At 39.1% G+C, this 25,340-nt stretch overlaps 1 protein-coding gene across 2 annotated transcripts in view; it reads left to right on the forward strand.

The window, feature by feature from the left end:
• Positions 1–25,340, forward strand: part of CERS6 (ceramide synthase 6) — a 128,522-nt gene that overhangs the window by 69,464 nt on the left and 33,718 nt on the right. For both annotated transcript variants that reach the window (XM_064451517.1, XM_064451516.1), the window contains exon 5: positions 21,226–21,276. In XM_064451517.1, coding sequence (XP_064307587.1) covers positions 21,226–21,276 — 51 coding nt within the window. The remainder of the gene's footprint in view (positions 1–21,225; positions 21,277–25,340) is intronic.

Genomic DNA, 25,340 nt, shown 5'->3' on the forward strand with positions numbered 1-25,340 from the left:
TGGATCTCATAAATGTTCCTTCCTTAGTTTGAGGGTAAAATTGATCTTACCTACAAGGCTGGCATGGAGCCTGTCAATTACTTAAGCACCGCTTTGAGCTAGTTTTTAGGTCCTTTGCTTTGTGCTGGCCCTTTGCCTAGCGGTGAATTTCACCGTTGGATTCTTTCTGAAAACACCTTTCTCGTAAAGCCCAGAGCATTGCATGAATCATTGCTACTTTGTCTTCTACTGTCACCTTCCCTATTTGCTGCATAAAGCAATTTACTGCATCAGTACAGTATCAGCAGAAAAGTGGATGTCTGTGTTTCCCCGTGCCCACCAAGTTGTCCAAGGAAGATCTAACCAGGATACTCTGGAAAAACACCATTCTTGTAAAGGCTGTCATTAGGTTTTTGGTGGCTTTGTAGAGCTGACAAGCTTACCTAGCTTTTTGGGAAGATGTGCCCAAGCTTCATAAACGGTATTTGGTTAGCAGACTTATCAACTCTGTTTGGTTTACTTCTGAAGGTGTGATAATGCCAGCATGGCACACATGCCGATGTTAATTTATTTTTAGAATGGTAGTAACTAACTGCAATAAAGTTTTACATTTGCCTGGCTAGAGCATCTTTCAAGGAGAAGGAGGCCTGGGGTTTCAGCTTTGATTTTCACTTCCCTACAGAAGCACATGAAAGCTAGTAAAGCTGTCATTTGGAGCATTCGTAGCTCTCTAAAATGCTGTGGCCAGCTTGTCTTTGTTACTGTCCATGATTGCAGTTAATGGCTGATGGGGAGAAATTAAATTTCTGCACCCAGTAAAGCAATCTGTTAGTCTTTGTAGTAACAACTATGCGTGATATGATATATCAGTCCTTTTGCCATACTGTGATTGCTGGGTATGTTGCTGGAGATTTAGAAAGTTGCTTCTCACTGAAAGCTGTGCTCTTATCAAACTATTCTCTTGGGTTTTGTCTTTTTCCAGTGACAGATGTATGCTGTTAGGTCATAAATAATAAATAATATTAAAAAAATATATATAAAGTGGATATAAATATAAAAAAAAATCTTCCTTTTGTTGAACAGTATTTTCATAAAATCTTAATTCACAGGTCAAAAATAACATAAATTATGCCTGACATAAAGCTTTGTCTTCAAAGTTTGCTCTGTTGCAACAGAACTTATCAAACTATATGTTTTAAATAAGTTTTTGTCCTAGTGGTGTCTGCAGGACACTTACATTGGGCCATTTTGCTGAATAAAGTTCACCATGAACTCAGGAAAATCCTTCAGGCTGGGAAGGCAGAGGATTGGCAGCAGGGTGTCCTGCATGTGGTTGATTGTTGTAGACCATGGTATCCTGATCAGGTGCTGATACTGTATATGATGATTTTTAGCAATGTAAAATGCACAAAAACTCACGCTTCCACCCTTTCTCCCTCCCTCTATCCATATGGACATTTGCTTTCCACAGCCTCTGGATCGTACAACAGCTGCTTCACAGAACTCTCCCCTGCCTCCTGCCAACTCCACCGCTGAAGTCTGAAGGCAGGAGACCTTTATGGAGTTTGCACTGGTCTTGTCCTCGGTGCCTCCTAGCTCAAATGGGTGTGTGTTGTCACCTTTGTATTTGTTGTGATAACACATCACTCATGAAGTGACATTGTATGAATGAACTTCTTTCTTTTAATGTGTACTGCTGATGGCATACACCATATGCAGCTGCTTTGATTGTTTCCCTTTTCTTGGGCCTACAGAAACAGTAAAAGTACAGCTTCCACCATTGGTGTCAGCCTTGTTCAGTCTGGAGGTGATTTTAACTGCAGGGTGCAGCTCTGTGATTGGTACATCTTATAAACATTTACAGTGTCAAGGAAATACATGCCCCTTTCAAGAATTATAGTGAAGTGAGAGAATTGTCTTTGGGAAGAGTAGAGAAGGCAAGGCAGTTGCTTCCTTACTCACAAATGGACTGCACATATAGGAATAGCTCACAGCCTTCCAGATACTCAGCCAAACCAGTCCATCACCTACAAATTGTGTCTTAATATGTATACATAATAGACCAACAGACTTCAGTAAAATTTTACTGTAGCCTTATTAGTATTTAATTAGCATATTTTAGTATAATTAGTATATTAATTAGCATAAACATTCCTCCCTTCCCCACCCCCTGTGTGCCTTCAGCCTTTTTTTTTGCACTCTCCTTTGCATCAAAATAAGTAAATTAATATAACAGAGCTGCAAGGTTTAATTTTATTAGGGATTTTGCCATTATTGTCTACAACTAGTGAAATAATTAATGACATTTCAATGTCAAAGCATCCCAAGGCTGAAATAGTTTCCTTGGTCTTGGTTTCTTTTTTAAATTTTCATTACAAATTTTTGCTCCTTCTTAAAGTCCTCTCTAACTTAACGCTTTCAATTGTAGCTATCTTATTTATATTACCAAGTGGTGTAATAGTGAAATGAGACTTTCTGCTTACCAAAGGGTCTCTCATTGTTGAAGTGAAATATATGTTTGACTCTGTTCTTTCAAACCAGAAATTTCAATTTGATGAAAATGAACTGTTAACTTTCTAGGTAATGAGTATAAAGCAGATGATGTTCTCTGTGAGGAAACAGGCACCAACTTTCAAAGAGAAGGTGAAGCTCGCTTTCTTTCATTACTCACTGCCAACTCTTAGTCACTGCTTTCCACAGCAGATTTAAAGGATTTGGGGCTAAAGAGTGAGCGACCCACAAAATCCTTTAATGCAAAGTATTCACCTTCCTGTCCACTCCTCATTGCCCCCATTCTTGGCAAAATGGCAAATGCTAGATGTGACCATCCCATCTTAGTTTTCAGGCTTCTGAAAGAGATGTTAGGTCAAGCCTCGCTACGTTTTGGCGATATGGACCAAAGCCAGTCGTTTCATCTAAGTGCTTTAGCACTTCATCTGATGTGAAGCCCAAATTAAATTAGCTTTGTATTTCTTTTAGAACACCCACAGACTCGCCCCAGAGTATATGTTTACTTTGATTTTATTTTTGCCTATTTCACGCTTTTACTGTAATTTATACACATGAAACCAGAGTGTGGGATTTGCTTTTGGTTTGACTTTTTAAACTCATTTCCATGGTTCTTGTTTTTAAATTAGGTGGTGAAAAGGTTGATTTTATTATGTTTCCTGTGGTATTTAGATATATACATACAAGGTATAGAACATAAATGCTTAGAATAGGTAATCTGAAATGTAGATCTTACAAGTTTTACAATATTTACACTTTGGTTAGCCTAACAGTAATCCAGAGTAAAGACAGTGATAAGAACTTATCTAATAAAAAGCTAGCATTCTTGTGTGGGTGGTACCAGAGCCCTAGCAGTGTTGGAAAGATTTTCATCTTCATAGGTAATGTGTGACAAGATAGCATTAGTTAGTAGCTTAGAAGACCTATATCCAAGTTGATCTGTGATGTAATGCCATTGACTCTTACACAGAGGTATTTGGCCTCAAACGTCATCAGCACTGTGAAGTATGATTATGTAAATATGATATGGCCCTAGGTCTTCCTAGGAATTGGCATAATAACCTGCATGCCCAGAAGCATGTTCCTTTATGCTGGTAATAAATATATTACACCACTCTTAGTATCTTTATAAATCACTAAGATTTGAAGCATAGAAGATAACTAAGCAATTATATTTCCACTCTGATCATGTATATGCAAATTCTTCCCCTTTCTGACTGCAGTACTACCGTTTGTTTCATTCACGTGTCTACAAAACAGTTCCTTGCAGAGCAGCTCACCAGTATTGATGCCAACAAGACATTAAGTTCCAGTGACGTTAAACTGACTGCTTGGCATATCGCTAACATAGGAACAAGATAATGTTTTTGTTTTCTTCAGTAATATTTGCAGTTAAATCAATGGTGGCTTGGCTCATTAAGAGTTAATGGTCTGATTGTGCTCCCATAAATGGAAAAGTTATCATTAGCTTCAGTGATAAAGAAACAGAGTGAGGAATTCAGGTCTGGCTTGTTACTTGGTTGCTGATCATTGGTGCTAAGCAGTATCTGTATAATGCTGTAGAATGAAAAACTTTTACAAACATCTGGAAGCAAAGCTTCTAGGTGACATATGGTGACTTTTCACATTCAGTTTCCTTCCTTTAATTGCCCATGAAAATTACAAACTCACAAAAGAGCTTGAATTCCCTGCAGTAAGAGTCTTGTGAAGTCTATATTGAGACTTGGGAACCTAAAGTTGCATATAGGTATCCTACTGGGAAAAAGACCATCTGCCTGGGTAAACAAATAACTTTGACTTGCCGTTTTTCAGATTTAGTGTTGAAGAAAGGCTGATGATACGAGGATGCGGTGGCTGTGTTTAAAAAATGCCAGGTGCGACAAGCTTCTGGATGTATGCAGCTGATTTGAGTGTAGGTTCTGAGTCTCCTTTCCTAAGGGGTCACCCCCTACACAAAACTGTCTGCCATGTAATTGCAGCTGCTAGTAGTGCAGATAGATTGCAAAACAACTGGAAAGTCATACTGAAGTGTAAATTTGACTCCCAAAACCTACTCAAGTGACATAAATGTATGGAAGGCAGCTAGAAAAATAGCAGTGTAGTATTGAGGAAAAAAAACCCAGGTAGAGCTCCACTTCCACTGTTACGGAAGTTCCTCTTTCTTGAAGCTATTGGATGTTTCAAAAAGAGAAAATGATGTGCTTATCCTTGTGAGCTAGCCTATTCCTGTGTGACAGCAGGAGATGCTCTGTTAGTGGCCTACAGTTTCTACTCACACTTAGAACCTGGCTTCCTAATGCTTTTTTGTGAGTGAGGGTGCTTTGTTCTGCTGCACAGCTGAGTTGGCATGTTCTTTGCCTCTTTTTGGAATAAAATAGCAACAGCGATACATGTAGATGTTACAGTCCTGGGAGAGTAGTATAGCATTTGTAAATGCCATTTTAGATTGCTTATAGTCAAGAATTTTATAGCCTGAAGTCAGGCCTTCTTCATTTGAAATACAGAAAAAGAACTTTTCATGGTGTGGTGACTGGTTTTTGACATTGTTGCTCTATTACAGTTCACATGTATCTCTTGATTATTGAGATTGTTAAACTTAGAGGAAGTAAATAGTTGTTGATAAACACAGCAAATTCATAGAATTGTTAATTTGGGGAAACAGGCATCTCTGTGATGAAGATTGTGAGTTCATATCCCTGTGGGAAATAAGACTGGGACACAGGAACAGTGGGATGTTTACCTGGAATGGTGTCTCATTTGCCATTCTGGTTTTGGAGGTTTCCTACTATTTATCTTTCTATCAATTTTGCAGCTATTTTGGTATTAAACTATGTAATATCTTCACTTTATGCTGTGTCTTGCATCTCTCCTATCACTGATACTTCGTCCTCAGTTTTCTTCAGAACACCCTGAGGTTCTGTTCTGGATGCAATCATCTGTTCAGATGTCATTAAATACATTTCCATTTATTTATTTAAGCTGTTAAATAAAACATTATTGGAAACACTAGCACACACTTCCTCCTTAAAGGAAATGTGTCAGTTTCTGGTCACTAGGCTGATCAGTTAGTGATGGCTTATTTTAGTCAGGTTCAGGACCTAATAAAACACAACTGCTGTCACTCTGTTTGCTCTGGTTAGTCATGGTAAGGTGTTTTGAAGGACCTTCAAGAGGTGGTGGGCTCTTCTGGCCAGCATAATATTAGAGCTCAGATGCTCCCAGAAAAGTGAGAAGTTACTATTACTGTAAAATCACTACAGCACTTCTGTGTGTATTTGTACTATTTAATCTTCTTTCCTTTAAATGGAAACTTTTCTTAAAAGGCAAAGGGATAAAAACCACACACTGCCAGTATTATCCCAGAATTATCTCCAATGTTGGAAAATTAAGGTTTAAAGAGCAAGTATATGTTATCTCTGTTATGAAAGACATGTTTCACTGTACTCTGTTCACCTGTTTCCTTCTCAGCCGTATAGGGTCTCAGCAGGCTTGTTCAGCATACATTATAAACACTTCCTTTCACCAACTCAATAAAGCAGTTTAATTTGGTCACAAATTACTTTGTCTAATAAAAAAGGAAGGTTCTAATTTCACAGCTGTACGTGAGGCTTTTTTGACACTGGTGCTTTTTTTTCTTAATTGTTCCCCTAAGAGCTGAGTTGTATCTCCATGGAGCAATGGAGGTTAAAGGTTTGGCTGGTTACTTGTTTGTTTCTCTTTTTTCCTGACCTGGTTTGTGTGACCTTGGAAAGTCCAGTGTGCGTGAGATCACTGGTAGTTTTCTACCTGCTGTACAGCATTAGTTTTCTGGCCTCTCTGTCTCAAGACTGGCTATGGGAATCTCATGGATTATCTGAAGATGAGTATTTGGGAGGAGGTACAGCTTTATCCTTGCAGTTCTCTTTGAAAGGCTGGTTTGTCATAGCGGCCTCTTTCCCCATGGTCAGTTCTCTTTTGTGCAGCCCAGGGGTTGTTGGCACTGGGAGTGGCAGGACCATTCTGGGGAGAAACTAAATTTTATATAATTCTATATAGAGTCTTTCCTTTCCTATCTACTCCTTAGCTACCTCTTATGTCAATATTTTCTACTTCCATCTTTCTTTGTCAGATCACTACATTGCTTGTCCCCACTTTGTAAACTGACTTTATTGTTTTGGGAAGTGGATCTGCGAATCCTGTAAGGCAGCAGGTTTGATGTGTTCCTGTGGAATACAGAAAGGCTGCCTTGTTTCATTCCTCTCTTATTGCCATCTCTGTACTGTGATCATTTTATCCAATATCAACACGTTTTTCCAAAGAAACAGATAGCAATGACCTACATTTAGCTCTAAGGGTCAATCGTGGTTCAGCAGATGTGTCTCAGGGTCTTTAAACTTTCTGGAGAATATTTGTTCCTGTCAGTCCTCTAAAATATGAAGAGAATAAGTAAGGAGTTTTACCTTTGTACATTGCAATTTCCAAAGTGATAGTGAGAATGAGACGCTTCTGGCTCTGCCTTACTGATACCATGCCCTGTTGCCTGGCAGTTCAGTAAGACAGAGGGCAGCCAAGATTGAGATTGATCGGCTCTGGAGATGCTGGGGAAGCAAGCCAGGGTGCAGCTGCTTTGAAGCCAACTGGTCTTTCTTAGTTGTCCAGTGACTCTTCACTGTAGTCACACTACGGGAGATGTATATGGTAGCTCTTTCAAAAGCCTCGTGCTGGGTTGCAGTGTTGTATTGAACTGTGATTTTTAAGAATGCTTATGAAGTCATCCCACCAGTTTCATGAGAGAGCAGTTATGTTGTAGCAAAGGTGACTGCATCTGCAAAGAGCTGTTCAGAGATTCATGACCATGAATGGTTTTCCTTTCCTAATGTCACTGATTCTGTTAGATATTGCTGAAAAGGATCCTTTCTAGCTTGATGACGAGTTTCAAAGTTGGCATTTTAACTGCTTTGCTTACTTAGGAAGCTGTGCTGTATTTGCAGTTACCGCGCACACTAAATCATGATACTGCAAGGTCTGCAGTGGAATGAAGCTGCTAATAGAGAAGATCCCTGACTGTGCTTTCAAACAAGCTTATGTTACTCCTTTAGTTGGTATTAGATTGAGACATGAAGAAATAAGTGGGAAATAATTTTGAAAATTATCCTGTTTGAAATGAAATATGCAGTGACTGGGCTGTAAATGTTCTGCTCCAGGGCTCATGCATTGTTGCAAATTAGGTTCCAGGTAAATAAATGTAAATATATATTCTTATAGCATATATAAGCATAACCAAAAGCATAGTGCTGATAATGTGCTTCCTAAAAGCCCTGTGTTTTACACGTACGATATTTCAGAAATATCCTGTTGAATAAAAGCCCTTGGACTTTGAGATTGCTCTCATGGGATTCCTGTATAGGGTCTTCCCCCCTGCTCTAGCTGGACTGATCCCTTGCTACTCATCCCTGGGCAACACATGATTTCTGAAACCGACAGATACAGAGGTGTCAAGTGTGTTTACTTGGACTTCTGGATTTTCATTTGGCTCAGGATCATGAAATTGCCATTTCATAATTTCAAAACAAAATGCTGCAGTTTAAGTGGGGTTTTAGTTAGAATATTAATTATATAGTTCTAGAGGAAATAACGAAAAAGTTTGAATGCAGAAATAGTTTCAAATTCTTCACGCAAATCTTCTGCAGTGCATAGTGAACATCCTTCATGAGCAGTCTTGGCAACTACTGTCATTAGAAATAAGTAATAGATTTATTTTTTCCTCCATACTGTATGGGAAACATAAGAGGACATCATTCATGCTTGAAGTACTGGCAACAACTGTTCCCATTGGAAGCTATCCTACACCAACGATCACCTGTAATAGCAGAGTTCCTCAAGGCAGCAATTGGTAGCTGTGGCTTTTTAAACTTTTTGGATTAATGTTACTATAAACATTCATCACAGGTAGAAATCCATTTTGGTAGATCTAAACTGTATTCAAAAAAATGTACTGCAAAACATCAGCAGCTGCCAAACTGAAAAATAAAACTGCTGTATAGAAAATACCCAATGCCCTAGACAGTTTTCAGTCTTTTTTAGCAGTAGAACAGACTTGACTCTGTTGTAGAAATTTCTCAGCTGTTGGAAAGCTATTCGCAGAACTCATTGCCTGTTAATACTTAGACCATTTGGAGCAGAAAAAAAATGAGCTCTATCAGAATGGTCAGTATTTCATCTATCATTTCCATCTCCTCTTGCCATACCTGCTGCACCTACTTTTTCATGAAGCTAATGCTTCTGGATATTTTGCAGAACGGAGTAATACAAGAAACACAGCATCTTGGAATAACACTGATCGGAATACATCTGACCATCTGACTCTCAGAATGTGACTACTTAAACCAGGCTAAATTTTTCTGGTTTTAAAGATGAGATATCAAAGCATAAATTTGTGAAATATCTACCACCTTGGTTTGAACCAGAACAGACTCTAGAAAAGAGTAATGTAGCAAGAACTCGAAATTGGAGGTTTGCCTTCAGAGCCCTTGCTGCTGCTTTCTGTTTCCTTCATTGAGTTATTTGAAGCAGGCATTCAGTTGGGCACTTTTTCCAGTCTAGTCTGCATCTGTTGTGATATTTCCTTCCCGTGCTATACCTGAAGGGTTGTTAATATTATCTGTTACTGAAACCTTGTAATTACTTTTGTTCAGTGAGCTTATCTGCCTGATACTGTATAAACAGTCTTATTTAAATGAAGAACGTTAGAGGCCACTCTGAAGCCCTTCTAACACAATGCTGATATTTGATATTTTACTCTGCTATTAACAGAAGGATAATGTGGTGTGTATGCCATTCAGGGAGGAAATTAAGCCTGCCTTTGGCAGATTGTACTTGCTGTAAAATTGATTTGGACTCTGTTTTTTCTGTTTTTCTTTATTATTTTTTTTTTAGTTGGAAAACAAATTGCGGAGTATCTGCAAGTGATGAAAAATGTTAAGTTAAAATAATTTTGGATGTTAAAATCCAATCATACTCTTATTCCTTTCTGTGAAAGTAGGGATGAGGTGCTAAATAAAACAATTTCTAACTCACTGTGCAAGCAGGAAAGAGCACTTGTGCCAGAGTCTCCTGAAGGATGCTGTTGTGAAAAAGGGGAAATGCCATATTGCATTTTTAAATAAATATGAGTGGAAATGGTTTCCAGTAAGACCAAAGTTAGATTCCATCTAATGGAAAAGGAATTTGCTTCACATATCTCTTCAAAAGGGCATAAAAAATTTTGAGGGCATTTAAGAGAGATTAATAGAGTGCTTTAGATGTCTGAGATACAAATCATGAGTCATGCTGTTAGAAAGATCAAAGTCAGTGGAGGAATTTAATTTTAAATTACTCCAGCACTTCAATGTACATCAACAAGGAACATGAATGCATTTTGGACAATGAGGATTCATAAAAGAAGGCCAGTCAGCATAGGAAATAATTTATTGTGTAAGCTGTTTGAAGTTAAGATAATAACTGGGTCAGGCAAAAGAGAACAAAGCTAAGCCGGCTGGCAGAATTTGAGGCTGAAAGGAAACAAGGTTTTTGAAAGAAACAAGCAGAAGGAGAATATCAATGATATTCCTAATTCAGTAATAGGACACTGGTGGCAACAGGACATTCAAATGCAGTCAGTGGGGACACACTTGACGTAAGCATGGGGAGGAAAAGCAACACACTAATTTAAAAAATATATCTAGCATTGAGTTTCACTTTATCTGCTTGAAATCCAGCTGGAGGTATTTAATAACATCAGAGTAATAAGTAAATGCTCTGTAATCAGCAATTTGGAGAGTTAAGCTGGTACTGAGCCATATAAGCACCTTTACTACTTGTACATTACACCATTGCTCTGGCTGGTGAAAGAGGGGCTGCCAGACCTTGCTTCCCCCTGTGGACTGGTTGACAATTTTGACTTCAGCACTGTATTCATCTTCTTGGCAGTCCAGCTTTCTGAAAGATACAAATTTTTCAGTGTCCTATACATAAAAATGTCAGCTCTGGAGAAAATACTTCCTGAAGTGTTTTATTTGGGCAATTTTATGATAAAAATAGTTTTAATTCATCTGGAAACTAAGGTGGCTCATTCGTACTGTAGCAAAGTATTTAGCACAGCACTCCTCTATTGCCAGGAGCTTTTCATATTTTGCTATTCAGATGAATGAAGCAATCCTATTTTCCACAGCTAATTAAACCTGAGCAAAGAGTACACATCTGGATATAAGAGCAGGTTATTAATAATTTCACTCATGCTTTGAGTTGCCATTATTGAGTTGAACTCTCTGTTGAGGCAGTGACTTGGAGCAGGATAGCTGTATCCTCATTTAAGCTAGTATAACCTTTGGAACAACACATATTTTTACGTGATAAGAGCTTTGAGTCAGAAAGCTGCTTCACTTTACCCTTAAAGTAGTAGAGAGAAGAAGTTTGCCAGTTAAATAAGTATAATATCGGTAAGCATGGGGGGGGTTTTGTATTATATTCCCTTCCAGTGTTACCCCATTGAATCTCTCAGAGCTTTCTCATTTCTCCTGCCTATTAATGGTCTCGGCTACTGGCTATTGAACAATGATAGAAGTTAGCAAGGGGACGTACTGCTTTAAGTTCAGATTTAATGCAGAGTTTTGCTTCTGTTTTTTAACTGCTGTTATCTCACATGACTTAAGGAGTTTCACCAGGGATTTTTGGTTTTTGTTTGTTGTTGTCTCATCCCATCCCCAAGATTTGTAGACTCAAGAAACTGAGGGAGAGCAAACTCTCTTGCCCAGTTACTCTAGGTTTTTGCTGTGCCTAAAATTTACTGTTTATGGTTTTATATTAAAACTTTAAGCACATTGAGCAGTTATAAAATGTTAAGCACAGTTCCTCTGCTCATTTCTACCAGCCACTCTTACTGCTAGTTGTTTTAATGGATCAGTTGCAGAAAAACACAAGTTATATCTGAATAGACCCACCAGGAGGGTGACAAATGGAAACAACAAAAGGTTTGTATCTGTGCTTTTCCTCAGCAGGAGGGGAAGGTGAAAAACAAAGAGGAAATGGATGTAAAATTTTATGTAAGCTTAGACATTTTTAAACGTTTGGGAAATTATTTTGGCTGTATTCCTTTGCTGTAGTGAAATAAACGTTATCATGGCCAGTGACTCAGAACTGAGCAGGAAAGAATTCCTTGCAAACTGTGTTTTTATATTAGAATTAATTAACATTTCTCCACACTCTCACTCTATTAGAGAAGAATACAATGTGAGAGAGATTTTCTCACTGGGCTTTTTCTAGGCAGTACTTAGTAGTTGTGGCATTATTAAATACACCAAGTAGCAGCTCAGAAGCGAAGACACCTGCAGCCCCACGGGTGAAGTGCCCTTATGCAGTACATATGCACTAACCTCAGGAAAATACAACAGTTGCAGGAGTGGGAGGGGAAGAGGCTACTTTATTCTGCCCTTACTTGTTGCTTAGGGTTGTGCCTCATTTTAGCTGTGCCCAGTGACTGAAGTGCTTAGCAATGGACCCCTGTCTACTGGTGTGGTTGGAGGCGGGGTGCTTTTGGTCTGCCTGTTCCAGCAACCTGTCTGGAAGGAGCTCTGCTCGCTTGGTCATCAGGTGGGACTTGGTGGTGTCTCTGCGTTTAGAAGCAGTCAGCTCTTCTGTCAAGGTTTTAGTGGCAGCGCTGAGTGAGGAGTTCACTGCCAAAAGGCTTTCTCAGCAGCTGCCTGTAATGGCACCATGTGATTAAAACACACTCTTGCCTCTGTGGGGGTAAATCTTCACCCTGTGAACTAGAGAAATCCTGTATTTCCTGTTAAAAATTCTGCAGTTGCAATAACTTTCTAATTTTCAGACTGTCAGGAATTATTTTGAGACTTTGCTGCAATGTGCCTCTACAAAGGTGCAGCAAAACACCACAGTTGGAGGAGTGGAAGGTGGAGGGGCTTTTGTTTGGTTTCTCTCTATACAACTCTTTTCTAGTAGGCAGTGTAGGCTCATAAATACCACAATCTTAAACATCTGGGTTTGTGCATGAAATGGTACCTCGGTGCTCACTTAGTAAGGAGTTGTTGTTTTGGTAATATTAAGAATTGACTCTGTCTCCCTTTGTGGGCTGCATGCAGTGATGGAGCATGTTATATGTCAGGGAAGCAAGCCTTACGACACACAGTGAATCCTGCAAAGGAAAGGGGATTTGGAAATCCCTGGGGATTTCCAAAAGTCAGTGTCAGGAGTACGATAAAGGTCACAGTAAACACTTCCCATCAGCACATAGCATGGAAGTCAGCGGCTGGCCAAAGTCAGGCAGATGGACTTTTCTGGCAGAACAGCCACAAATAGGAGCTGTAATTACAGAAAGTAGATACCTAATGATGAGTTTAATTATTAATCACTTCCCTGTATGCCTTTGAGTAACTGTAGCATCAGAGCACAGAGTGCTGGAAATCTTGGAGCTTTGCTGAAGCTGCATCCTGTAGGAAAACAGGAGTACTTTGAAATCACACAGCTCTGCAGTGATCTATGGGGGTGAACTGCCCTATTTATTTTTTTAAATAATTTGCTCTTGGGATTTTTGCTAGTCTCTTAAAGGTATAATTTTATACAGATCACCCTCCTACCAAGGTATGGTTTGCTAAGTGTAAACCTCAGCACTCTCTCTTTACAAACTAATTCCAGACCTACACTTGTGTATTATCTGTTTTAATAAAATAAATTTATAAATATGCAAATTTTAGGCTAACTGATGTGGTCTGGCTCTGTGATCAAAAAATACAAGGCAGCTGTAAAGCTAGCAGGTTTACAGCTGCTTTGCTTCACCAAAACATTATTGTGCATCTGGAATGCTCGGATGAATGTGTCCACTCCTTTTTATGCACTCTTGTTTCTGTGCAGACAGAGTGACTACAAAATATGTTGAGTAGTGTTGCTGGGAGACCTGTTACCTGCAAATGAATAGGAACCTTAGCCTGTCTTCTGCAATATTCTCTGCAATATTTATATAGACCTTCAGCTGCTCTAAACTGTCATAGCACCACTGGCAGCCCAACTTGCTCATGACAGAACACCCCTTGAAAGTGTTGCCATTACACATGAAGGCAAAAGTTTTAAAAAGTTTTGCTTAGTACAAAGCAACTAGCAGGGGAAGTGTCAGAGGAAGAAGGTGTGCACATGAGACCAAAAATTTTGATGGCTGGGCCTGGTAAAAGAGGTGGCTGGTCAGAGCAGGGGCAGGAGATGCTACGGCCGCCAGCTTCTCCAGCTGGACTGTTCTTCACTTTTGTTCAATCCGTGAGATGCCTCAATGTTAGGACTTACCCAGATTCTCTAGGATTGTCTGTTCCTTTTGCCATCTTCATTTTCCACGCGATTTGGAAGCTGAAATTAATGCGTTTATCAGCACAAGACATAAACACCAGATCTCTGTACATCATATTTTTAAAGGGAGAAGTGGGTATATGTGGTGCATGGAGCTTACTCTGCTGCTCTGAAGATCATTTTGTATAAATAAATACAGACTTGAATTCATTTTTTTTCTAAAAATATTTTTGTGCACACACATATTTTTGCATTTGAAATGTCAAGTGCATCTTCCAGTGATTGTTGTTAATCTTGGCCTTCTATGTGTCCTTCCGTATATTTTATGGTTTCCGATTAGTAGAAGTATCATTTTTAATTAATGTTTAGAAATCAGCAGTGCAGATTGCTGAGAGGAAAAGCTTAGTGCTCTTCATTGCAAAAACATTTTTCCCCTTAACACCTTTTTTCTGCAGACACAAATCACTGAGCTTTAGAGAAAAAAACAGTTCTGCAGAAACTTGTAACAACTTGCTTTGTCACAACATATGAGAAGAGAAACTCAGAAGGTTCATTGGCAGTGTGTCACATTGTCTTCGCTTTTGTTGTCATTTGTGCCAAGAAATATGAACGACTGCTTGGGTCTGTGAAGAATTTATGAAAATGCTATTCCTCGTGTGAGAAGCAACTGCATCCCAAACCAAATCACCAGTCACTGGAGATAAAAATACACAGAAGTTGATGCAAACTAGTAGCCATGATTTTGAGTTCCCTTTGTTCCCAGCATGGTGTTTGGTCAGAGCTTAGTGACTTAGTGGGCAAAGGGAAGTATACTTAATTTTCATGTGTAGGTGACTAAACGCTGGTGCTTGCAGCTCATCCACCCATAAACAGTACTCGCCAGTGCTGTTGATATCATTGGCTGCTAGGGTTGTGCCCTCCATGCCTGTCACAGGTGGTCAGTGGAGACTGGAAACTGTCTGATGTATTTTTTAAATTAGTCAGACTTTAGTATGAGAAAAGCTTAAGTGGTAGCAAAACAAATACAATAGCAAGGGATGATGTTAACATGGTTCAGATCCTGTCTTATCCAGGGTAATTTTTCAGAGGATAACAGGAAAAAACCCCACGTTTCTAGGTAATCAGAGAAAGTTTCCAAGACATCATAAATCTGAAGTCCTTGGAGGCCAGGCAAACTTAGTGGAAGATGATAGAAACTTTGAAAAGCTGACTCAGAACATTCTGGTTTTTCCTTTATAAATCTTATTCTAAAAAATTGAGAAAAATGAGGAGGAATTTGATTTTCTTTCTGCTGGAGAGAAAAATGCTGCAAAATATTGATATTTGTGCATAAAGAAAAGTCACTTTCTGTGACTTGTTTTACAACGATTAATACCAAGGAATTTTTCTGTAGGTAAGAGGGGGAAAAGTGTCTTTGTTTGTACATTATACGCAGAAGCAAATGTTTTCATGGATATATACTCTCTTTAAGAGGGAAAGGCTGCAGTATTCTACACATGTACTGAACCTCATTGAGCCAAGTTGATGGGGGTGGAAACCCAGGATCACTGTTCAGTTTGCCTCTAAGAGGTTTATTGAAAAATCTCTTGGTTTTACCATAAATGGGCGAAGTCATTTTTACCATAGAGCCACCCAGCATGGGAAACTACAGAAGGATACTTTTTGTGCTGCCTGGTAATCTGACTTTCTCGCCAATGTCAGCAGCAATTCAACATACCATGCCAAGAGGATGCAGGTGTTGCAGAAAGAAAAAGAAAGCAACCAATTTAAGTATATCCCCTCTAAGCAAGTGCTTATTCAACCAAGTGATATGCAAGAGGAATGCTTATTAATATATTGAAAAAAAATTGCTATAATCCCTAGCCATAATTGGGAAAAAAGTGAACGTAGATCAAATGCAGAAGGATTTCCCCCAAACCCAACACCCCAAAACAGCTGTTAATTTTGAGTAATTGTCCTTCTGCTGATGTTATGAAAGGTGCCATTCACTAAAAGCCTGTAACTTTGAGCTCCTGGATTATAAAAAACAGGTGGAAAGTATTAAATATTTCTATATTTTGCAGTCAACAGAAAGATTGTAGTCTCCTCCTCCCCTGCTGTTACAATTGCACTCTTATCTAAGCTGTAAAGCTCAGAATATGGTGAGGTGTTGGTCCACACGAGCAGGAGATGCTGTTCTGCTTGCGGTGGGAGAAGGCAGCTGCTGTTGAGGAAAAGAGTATGCATATATGTCATTTTCATATGTGTGTATCAGACAGTGAATGTTATGTCTAGGGGTAAAAGCAAATTTCTTGCAGATTTTGGGGGCCTAAGTAAATGCCAATCAAGAGGAGATCTTTGGGCCTCAGTTGTACCATTTGTTTCCATGAAGAGCAAGGGCCTGCTCTAGCTTGATAAATACAAATGCCATGAGACATCTTTGCCTCTATCATCCCAAAATAAATGAGGTGGGTAGAACTTTGCCAAAAGTATGTATTATCTTGACTTTAGTTAATAGTGTTAATTTCTGTTCCACTTAATATTGCTTGTAGCTGTCAGAGACAAATTATATAAAGCTGTATCCAAACACATTAACCAAGCCAGATAAAATCTTGGCCTTTTGAGATTGCATAGTGAGCATATACACAGTGAATGCTCAGGATTTCTGTATTGTGCTGGTTTTGTTTTACAGGGTCAAAAGTTTTCTAATTTCAAAAGCAATTTAAAATCTTTTTTTGGACTAAGGGTGTCTCATTTTGGTTTGAAATGTGTTTTTGAGCATAAATAGGCTTTTGTGAGATGTGGGGATTCTGTCATGACGTTCCTGGATTTTTACATGCTGTATTCTGATAAAAACAGCAGGCAGATTGTATTTCTTTATCAGCTGGAAAAGTCAGAAGGTTTTTTCTTAATTATCTCAGAATTTAGGAAGGACCCCTTTGGGAGTTACAACATGCCCATGTGGTCAAGAGTAAATCAGATGTGTAACAGCTCTATCCAATAGTCCAAATTGCTAGCAGCTCCAAAGCTGCTCAGCGGAGAGCTGGGTTTTGCTGTCATGAGGCTTACTGATGTACTTCTGGAAGTGTTTCTTCAATATGTTACTTGTTTCAAGTTTATGGACTACAAAAAGAAAAAAATGAGTGCCAGGAGCGGTGCATTCATTTTTTCCACAACTCTTAATTATCTATAGGCTCGTACTTCCAAGAGCAAAGCAACACCAGTGCTTATGGGTACAACTTGCATATTGGGGTTTCTAGTTGTGCTGGGTACAAGGAAAAATGACTCAGTTGCTGATAGAGCAGCTTGCAGTGAGACAAACTGTGGAAGTAACTTTAGCTGCCCAGAAGCAGTTATTTTGCAAATTTATGTGAGCTATGTGTATATACATTTAAAGTTACAGACAGAAGCTGATTCTATAAAATGTGTATGGAATTCACCTACACCCGTGACATGCTTGATATGCACACATCTGATGGCCGGCTTGCTGACAGGATGGGAAAGTACTGGCTCATGACATGTACAGTTCTCGTCTGTCTCTTTGAGAACCTAGCCTGTGGCCTTTGTGTGTTCCCTATACTCAGTGGCTTCTGCTGGGTACATATGGATGAGAGGAGTATTCTTGGTTATTTTTATTACTGTACAATGAATGAAAACTTAACTTGCTATTTTAAACTAATACTTCATCAGGTGATCTATTGCCTCCCTGATAAAATACACACAAAAATTCCTTTGAGCCAAATCAGCTGCCTAGGGAACAGGAAGGTTTTTTATTGTACTACTTTTTTTTCCTCCATTTATTATAAAAACTGACCTTTCACATACTAGGTACTAGCAGCACTTTGAGCAAGACATGCAGATTTTCATTGCTTTGGGGCTTTTGAAAGCCAGGGTGCAATTAGAAACTTTCTCTAAGGATAAGTGAACGGGACAATGGATGCAAAACAACCAGAGGCTTCTGGCTAAGCATGTAGACACCTCAGATAATTTTTCCTTTTTCTTCCCCCCCCCCCCCCCCAATCCTCAGTCATTCCCTTGTCTTAAGAGAAGTTCATTTCTGAAAGAGTTCTTTAAAATTACATCCTTTAATCACAAGCTGGAGAGAGGTTTCATGGAGCTTTTGAGAGATATTCCTGTAGGGAGACAAAAATAAGAGGTTTGTTCCTTAATACCTTAAATGACAGCAGATTCAACAGCTGTTTATCATCCTCCTCTGTCATTCATACTGCACTGATTAGGCACTGCACCAAGCTCCTTTATGTTCTGTAAGGTGTCAGCATTGTAGGGCTGGTGCTTTGTGCCTAATTGCTGCTGAAGTTTTTAGTGTTCTATTTCCAGCTTAAGGATGCCTTTTTGTTATTAGGGTCTTTGCATTTCCTCTCTTGTCCAGTCCCCTCAGGTTCCTCCCTTCCTCAGAGATTATATATTGAGAACAAGAACTAAAATGGATATCTGGGTAATCAACAGGCAGCAGGAACAGTAGCACACTTTTTATGTTCATCAGAGAAGATCTGTTGCAAAGCCAAGTCCTTTTCTCCTTGTCCATCATGGGACTTTTCAGGAAGAGCTGGACTTCTCTGTAGTGAGCCTACCTGCTGCAAGGAAGTTCTCAGACGTATCCTGTGAGCACATGCAGGGCTCAGCTGAGCCCTAAGAATGCCAGTATTAGGTCCTTTCTGATTAATCCAGCCTTCACCAGTGTGTCTACGTGTCACACTGCAGACTGTGTGGGCATTTTTAGGATTCTCTCCTTCCTGCTGAAGCCTGCACAGAATATCCTACAGTTGTGAGGTTCAGAGAGGACTAAACAAGATGCTTCTTACTCCAAATATAACCATGGTCTACACAGAGAAGTTAGGTTCAGTCTAGGACTGTGTTTGTTGTGAAGGTCAGAGGGGAAGGCTGTGCTTAAACCAAGCTCTTTCTCCACCTCTTCCCTAAAACCATCTAGGGCGAGCATAACTGAAGTCCCCTGCTGCTACAACTGTTAGAGTCAACTTGAAGATGCCAAGGCAAGTCAAGGGGAGGGGAGACTGGGGAGGAAAGAGGGATAAGGAGGTGGTATATAGGCGCCCTGCTGTCTTAGCCACTCTTGCCCACATAGGATCCATTAGGTTTTCAAACAGCTACTCAGAAGCATTTTGTCTGAGATGGCAGCATGGGTTACTGAGCCTTATGTGGCTCAGAAGAGGCGGATGTTCTGCAGTGTATTGGTCTTTGAGGCTTAATGCATGTATTATATTGTTTGTCAGTTTGTGGTATCCTTTCAGGCTTTGTGGTTATGGGTTCCTCCAGTGAGGCCGATTTTATTCAGCATTCAGCATATTAATTTCACAAAAACCTTTGTATCTACAGCTCCTACAGCAGGCATCTCTCTGAAGAAGCCTTAAGATGTTATAATATTTGAAAGAGGAAAAAGTACATTTTTTGCTAGCACCTGTAATCTAAGTAGCAAAATAATTGAGTAGGGAGCATCTCTCATCTCTTGTTGAATCTCATATGAAAGACAGTTGCAGCTTCTCAAACCTGGCTAAAACTATGTATTATCCTACAATATTTGGATGGTTCTAATTTAGATAGCTGTCAGACAAAAATACTTTAGAATCTATATATTAGTAACACTTGCAGAGGGGCTGTGGCTCTTTCCAAAGACCTTTTCTGTTGCGTGAAATGAAGAGGACTCACTTAGCACAGTAACTACTGTAGAGATGTTTGAACAAATAAATTACTTGCATGAAATAATTATTCCTAATAGAGAGAAGAAGTTTGGATGGACTTTAATCATTCTTACAGCATCCCTGTGGGAGGCATATCAAAAACTCTAGGAGTTCTGTTACTTCAAATGTTGGTATACGGCTCAGTTACTATAAGAATTATTCCTTTCCATTTCAGGAGCATTGGAGGTATGAATGTGCAAGTTTTATTTTATCTTATTTGCCATGTAAATGACACATTCAAAAAACTAGGAAGAGCCTTTAGTAATCATATTACATCACTGTTAACCAATAAAGGCCATAAGAACCTTCTGTAAGACAAATCACAATTAGAACTTAAATATCAGTTGGGAATTGGGCTATAATTCTGACTACCATTTATCCTGTCTTTTGATACGGTGCAAATCCTTCCTACTTTATAAAGACTCTACTAGCCTGGTTCTCTGCCCGGGGCTTTAACATTCTGCTTAGTGTTTGTTTTATTTGGTTTGACACTCACCCATTGTATTATGGATGAGTTTGTTGTTATGCTTTGCCTGAGCTGAACTGCTCCACCTGATGGTGAAAACAAGAAAATTCTGTCTCATGCAAAGAGGGTTTGTTTGAAAAAAATGTAATCTAGTGGAAGCACTTAATGCTGTAAGGGTACGCGTGCCTTAATCCAGGAGACCTACTAATAGTGTTCTGCCCACTTTATACTTGGATGTAGAGTGGTTAAGGTTATGTAAAGGAGTTGCACAAAAATCTTGAATCTACAGTTTTCTTTCATGTTTCTAGTGAGACACTCAGTGAGTGAGTCCTTGTACTGTAGACATGTGCTTCTCAAAGTCCTCTAAAAGTTCTCAAAGATGCTGCCTGAACCTGAGATGCAGCTGTGCTTTGCAAGATGCGCATATCTGAAAGAAGTTGTTCCTGCTCATTCACAAAAAGGGAAGTGTGGCTGCTCAGTAGCTGTTGATTTAATCATGTTCTTATTACTCAATCTGGAAATACTTAAAGGTTGAGTATGTTGGGTAGAAGAAATGCCCATGTGGTATTTTCCATCTCAAGTCCATTTAGTTGCACAGAAAAGATGGTAAAAACTAAAGAACTCTGAAAGAAACAACCTGCTTACAAGAAAAGATTTAAAAGGCTCTCTTGTGGTATTGCAATGCAAGAGTATGTACATGCATGCTACAATAAAATTGCTCTGGCACCTTTCATGTTGCTTGCCCTAAGATATCAGGGTATTTTCTGTGTGATAGCAAGACCTGTCATCTCTGGACGGTCATGTCTTCAGCCAGGAAAGCTAAAGGTATGATTTGCTATCTTGAGCTGATGTGGCTGGGATAAAAGAGGGATCCTGTATGGAAGGTTGCTTATATGTAACAGCCCATACAAGGGACATTCTTTAAAATATTTGAGCAACCTAGGGCCAAGATTTCACATGCTATTGAGAAGGTAATGTAAGTTCTGACCACCTGAGCACAAGCTGATTATGTTCAGCCTGCACTCCTGCAAAAGCTATTTGTATAAGGTCATGGTGCACCAACCAAATATCTCTGTGAACAGGCAGGTTGCTGTAATTCATGCTGTGAAACTTTGAGGAACTTCCTTGTATTCAGTTTTCATAGCCTCCATCAAAAATTGCAAGTTTTAAGCCATTCCTGTACTTTTGTCCTTCAGTTGTATTAACCATATACACTTACTTTGCCCAGAATGGTGTGTACAGACTTTTTTTTTTTCCTTTCTCTCTCAGACACCCTGGCTCTGGAATACCAGACAGTGCTGGAATGGGTATCCATATCAGGTAAAAGTTACAGTGCTGCCTAAAACCAAACATAACACCTCTGCAGAGCTCTGTTTTTATTATGGGGGAGCTTTGCATCAATATTTTAGTGTGAACGGGCTACTCAGCATTTCAGAACATTGCTAGATGCTCCCCTTCTTGCTTGAGTTCAAGATGGGAAAGATGAATGTAGCTGCCACACCTGTTTTCAAACGAAGCGCAGGACCTGAAAACAGATCTGGGAAATATAACTTTGAAAGCAGACATCTGCAACGCTGGTAGAATGGTCATTTTTTACTAAGTTCTGAGGATACTGGAAGTTTTAGCAAAGCCTCGGATTTAGTGGGTTGGGAAAAGCCACTATAGTTCTCATAGTTTTTATACTGCATACAGGGTGAGAGTTAATCCCTGGCAGTTGGTGTGATCAAAGAGGAGACTAAAAAGAGAAGGTAGATATCTTCTTTAGGTACTTAAATAGAGGATATCCAGTCCTGGCCTCATGGAAGCTTACAATAAAAGAAGGTAAAATTAATGAGAGAATTGAGAATGGTTTCAAATCTTTAATTTCAGCAGTGTCTGTATTTTCATGGATTCAAAAACATCAGCCTTTTTCTCCATTCTAGGTCACAATATACAGCTTAACTTCAAAGAAAAGACTGAAGTGGTTTATCTCCTTTACTAAGGAGAAGAATGTCACCGTTAAAGTAAAAATGCCCTTTCAGGTTGTGTCCCTCTGCACTCATTCCCTCTTTCAGTCCTCAAAAATTTTGCTCAAGCTTGAAATGTGGTTTCCTTGAACAATCTTCAAAAGAATAATAACAGTATATTTATTTCCTACTGCACTGCTAAGGTTTTAACTAGTTCCAGGAATATTTAATTATAATCTAGGTCCAAGTTCTAGCCATCTTTTACAGCAGCACAGTTGCTTCAATGGCATGCAGGTGCTGCAGTAACACCAGGATTAACTGTAGCCTTAAAACTCTGGAAACTGATCTCTGCCAGGGGAAGAAAGAGCAGGACAAGTGAAAGGGAAAGGGTAGAAATTTTATCTATTGTTATCTGGTTGAACAGTGGCTTCCAAAGTTTGCTTACCCAAATAGCTTTGAGAAACCTCTCCTGTGCTTTCTATTAGTTTGTGCTACCGCACATAGTTGTTGAAGGGTAGGATGTATTTAAACAGAGCAGTCAACCTGCTCTAAAGGATTCAATGTATTGTTCAGAAAAGGTAACTCCTGTACTCTGTCTTGGCTGTACCACTGCCTCATTTTGCCTCTTGGTCTGATAGAAGTAACTTTCAACGTGGATGTTGTGAGGATTATTAATAACAGTAAGGTAGCCCTTTCAAGGAAAAATTATCATCATGTATATTGGCTAGGAATGGACTTTGGAAACCCTTTTGGGAAAGCTAAGAGCCACCTGTTTCCTTAAGGAAACCCTTTGTGCAACAGGAGGCAACAAGGGATTGAAGGTGTGAAGTATTATTTTTCCTTTTGTTATAAATCAGAGGTAACAAATGTTTCAAACGTGACCTAGTAAGAGAGTCTTCAAAATTTTTCATAACCTTTGAGGATAACTTTTGCTAGCTTTTTTAATTAGTCTGAATCCTGATTCTAAACCTGAGCTTCTTTAAAATGTTTCTTGGTTTGGTTTTTTTGTGTTTTTGTTTGTTTGTTTGTTTTTTGTTTGTTTGTTTGTTTTTTTAATTCAGCATCCTGCAGTCTCAGTAGGGATCACTGAGACATTAAACTAGCTGCTATCCAAATATACTTGACATTGAATTCCAAAAGCTCAAGCAAAGAGTTTGCAATTTAAGGAGTCCAACCTGTTTAGGGCATGTAGCTTTTTCTTTTTTGTTTTTCCCTTATTTTTTTTCTAAAAGGCAGGGATGGGGAAGAAAAAGCCTTCACTGCCAGACCGGAAAGTATGAAAGACACATGAATTCCCTGTGACAGTGAACCGCCCTGGACAGGCTGAACAAGAGAACTGTGTTTAGGTTTGGGTGTTACTGTTCTTGAAGGTTGTGTACTTGTTGGGAATAGTTCAGCGGAGATAGTTCAGCAGGAATGACCAGAAATCTTAATCTGAGAAAGGTTGAAGGAATTTGGTCATTTAGCCTCAGAAGAAATAATGCCTTAAATGCCACCCAAGGACTGAAGGGTGAACTGAATAACATCAGGAAGCAGCAGCAGAAATTGGATGGGGGAAGATTGAATCTTCATCCCTCAGAGATTTTAGGAACAATCATTTGTCGGAATTGATATGCCTGCAGTCACTGGTGCCTTTCATTCCCGTTTTCTGCTATTTTTGTGTTATTACATGCAAGAAGAGATTTACTTATGACATAAGACCATGCATCTTAACATATTTACCAGACTTATGAGAAAAACGAGGTCATTCAGAAAGTTAGTTACAACTTTCAGAGGGTGACAACTAAACTTACTACATCTAAAATCAGGCTACTAGCAGAGAGGGCCCAACAGAAAGCAAATCACTGAATAAAAGTCACAATCAAAATCATTGTCTCAGAGATAAAATGTCTACTGGGTGCTAATCAGGATTAAGTACTGGGTTTTCTATTTGGTTTGTGGGGTTTTTTTCAGAACTAGATAAAATTTCTAATCCCTTGTTTGCTACAAATCCTTCGTAAGTTACTCAACACAGCATTGCAGAAACCCAGCTGGACTTACTATAGATACAGTCAAATGGCGGCAACTCTACTGTAAGCACAGTATAGTCCTATTGAAGTTAAGTCTATGGAGAACTGAAACCTAACATTTAAACTAAGTTAAACACACACTATTGATCCTTTCATGGAGGAACGCCATGATATATTTAGAATCCCCCTTCGTTGTTATTATTATATAGATGTTTAGAAATAGTAATGCCATTGTTAATAAAGCAGATTACAATCTTAATTGTTTTACTGGGCATTTTCCCCAGTGAGTATAATAGTTGCAGTTCATTGCTCGCTCATGTTCTCTTCCCTTTTTTTAATTACACCTAATTAAAAGCTTACTGGCAGTCTCACTAAATCAGAAAAGGATTATATTGGCCCAAGAAATAGCTTTAACAGATTGATTTTGAGTGTACACATTTTTCATAAAGCATAAGCATATGTCTATATTTAAATAACCCACATAGAGTATTCAGTGGGCACCTAAGGACTGTTTCTCTGCTGCAAAGAACTGGTCTGCAAAAGGGCATGGGAATAAAAGGCAACTGAAATGCCTCTTGGCAGTGGAAATAGCTCACGCCCTGCCTGGGTGCATGGTCATGCCAGTGCAAACAGCTCTAGAGATGGTTCATCTAATCCCTCAGGAGCTTCTCCTGTACCAGTGCCCCTCTCTATCACTGCGATGGAAGACATGACTAGCAGGGAGGCACAATCGCATGGAAATTAGAGTAGCTCCTAGGACTGGCTTCTTAGGCTGGGGGCTAAACAGCCTATGCGTGCCACCGGTTACCTTCTTTGAAGTTAACCCAAGTTGGTTTTAGTTGTGCATAATTCCCTGTGTCCTGTAATTTTTATTTCTTTTACTTTTAAACATCTGTGTTACCCTGTTGGTATATCACAAGATGCCTGGATAAATTTATTTTATTTTATTCTTTCCAAATTTTAACATGTTCCTGGAAGATGGTTAAGTTCTTTAAAAGTATGCTTTTATATTAGAAAGAGCCCCGTTTAAAGCTCACAACATTTTCATCTTGAGCAGATGAGATTGTATACTGGCATTACTTTTCTCTAATCTGCTCTAGCACTGTTTCTTTTGCTGTGCTTTAAACCCACATTAGTGATGTACAGCAAGATGTTTCAAGTGATCTTTCAAAACAGACTTAGGAGTACTCAAAACTCAGTTTGTCCTAGGTTCTAAATGGACAACATAATAATTTTTTGGTGTTACAATATTACAATACTGTCAAGATTAAAACATAAGGGGAGGATAGGTTGGGGAGCTTTATTTTTCTGGAGCCATCAACATTTGAAAGAGGCAACCATCATCATTTTTCTTACATAGGATGTTTATGTATAATTCAATAATCCCCCTGTGATTAAACATGTCTCCTATAGACCTCAGCTGCCTGTA

The sequence above is a fragment of the Phalacrocorax carbo genome, chromosome 5, assembly GCF_963921805.1.
Source record: "Phalacrocorax carbo chromosome 5, bPhaCar2.1, whole genome shotgun sequence".
NCBI lineage: Eukaryota > Metazoa > Chordata > Aves > Suliformes > Phalacrocoracidae > Phalacrocorax > Phalacrocorax carbo.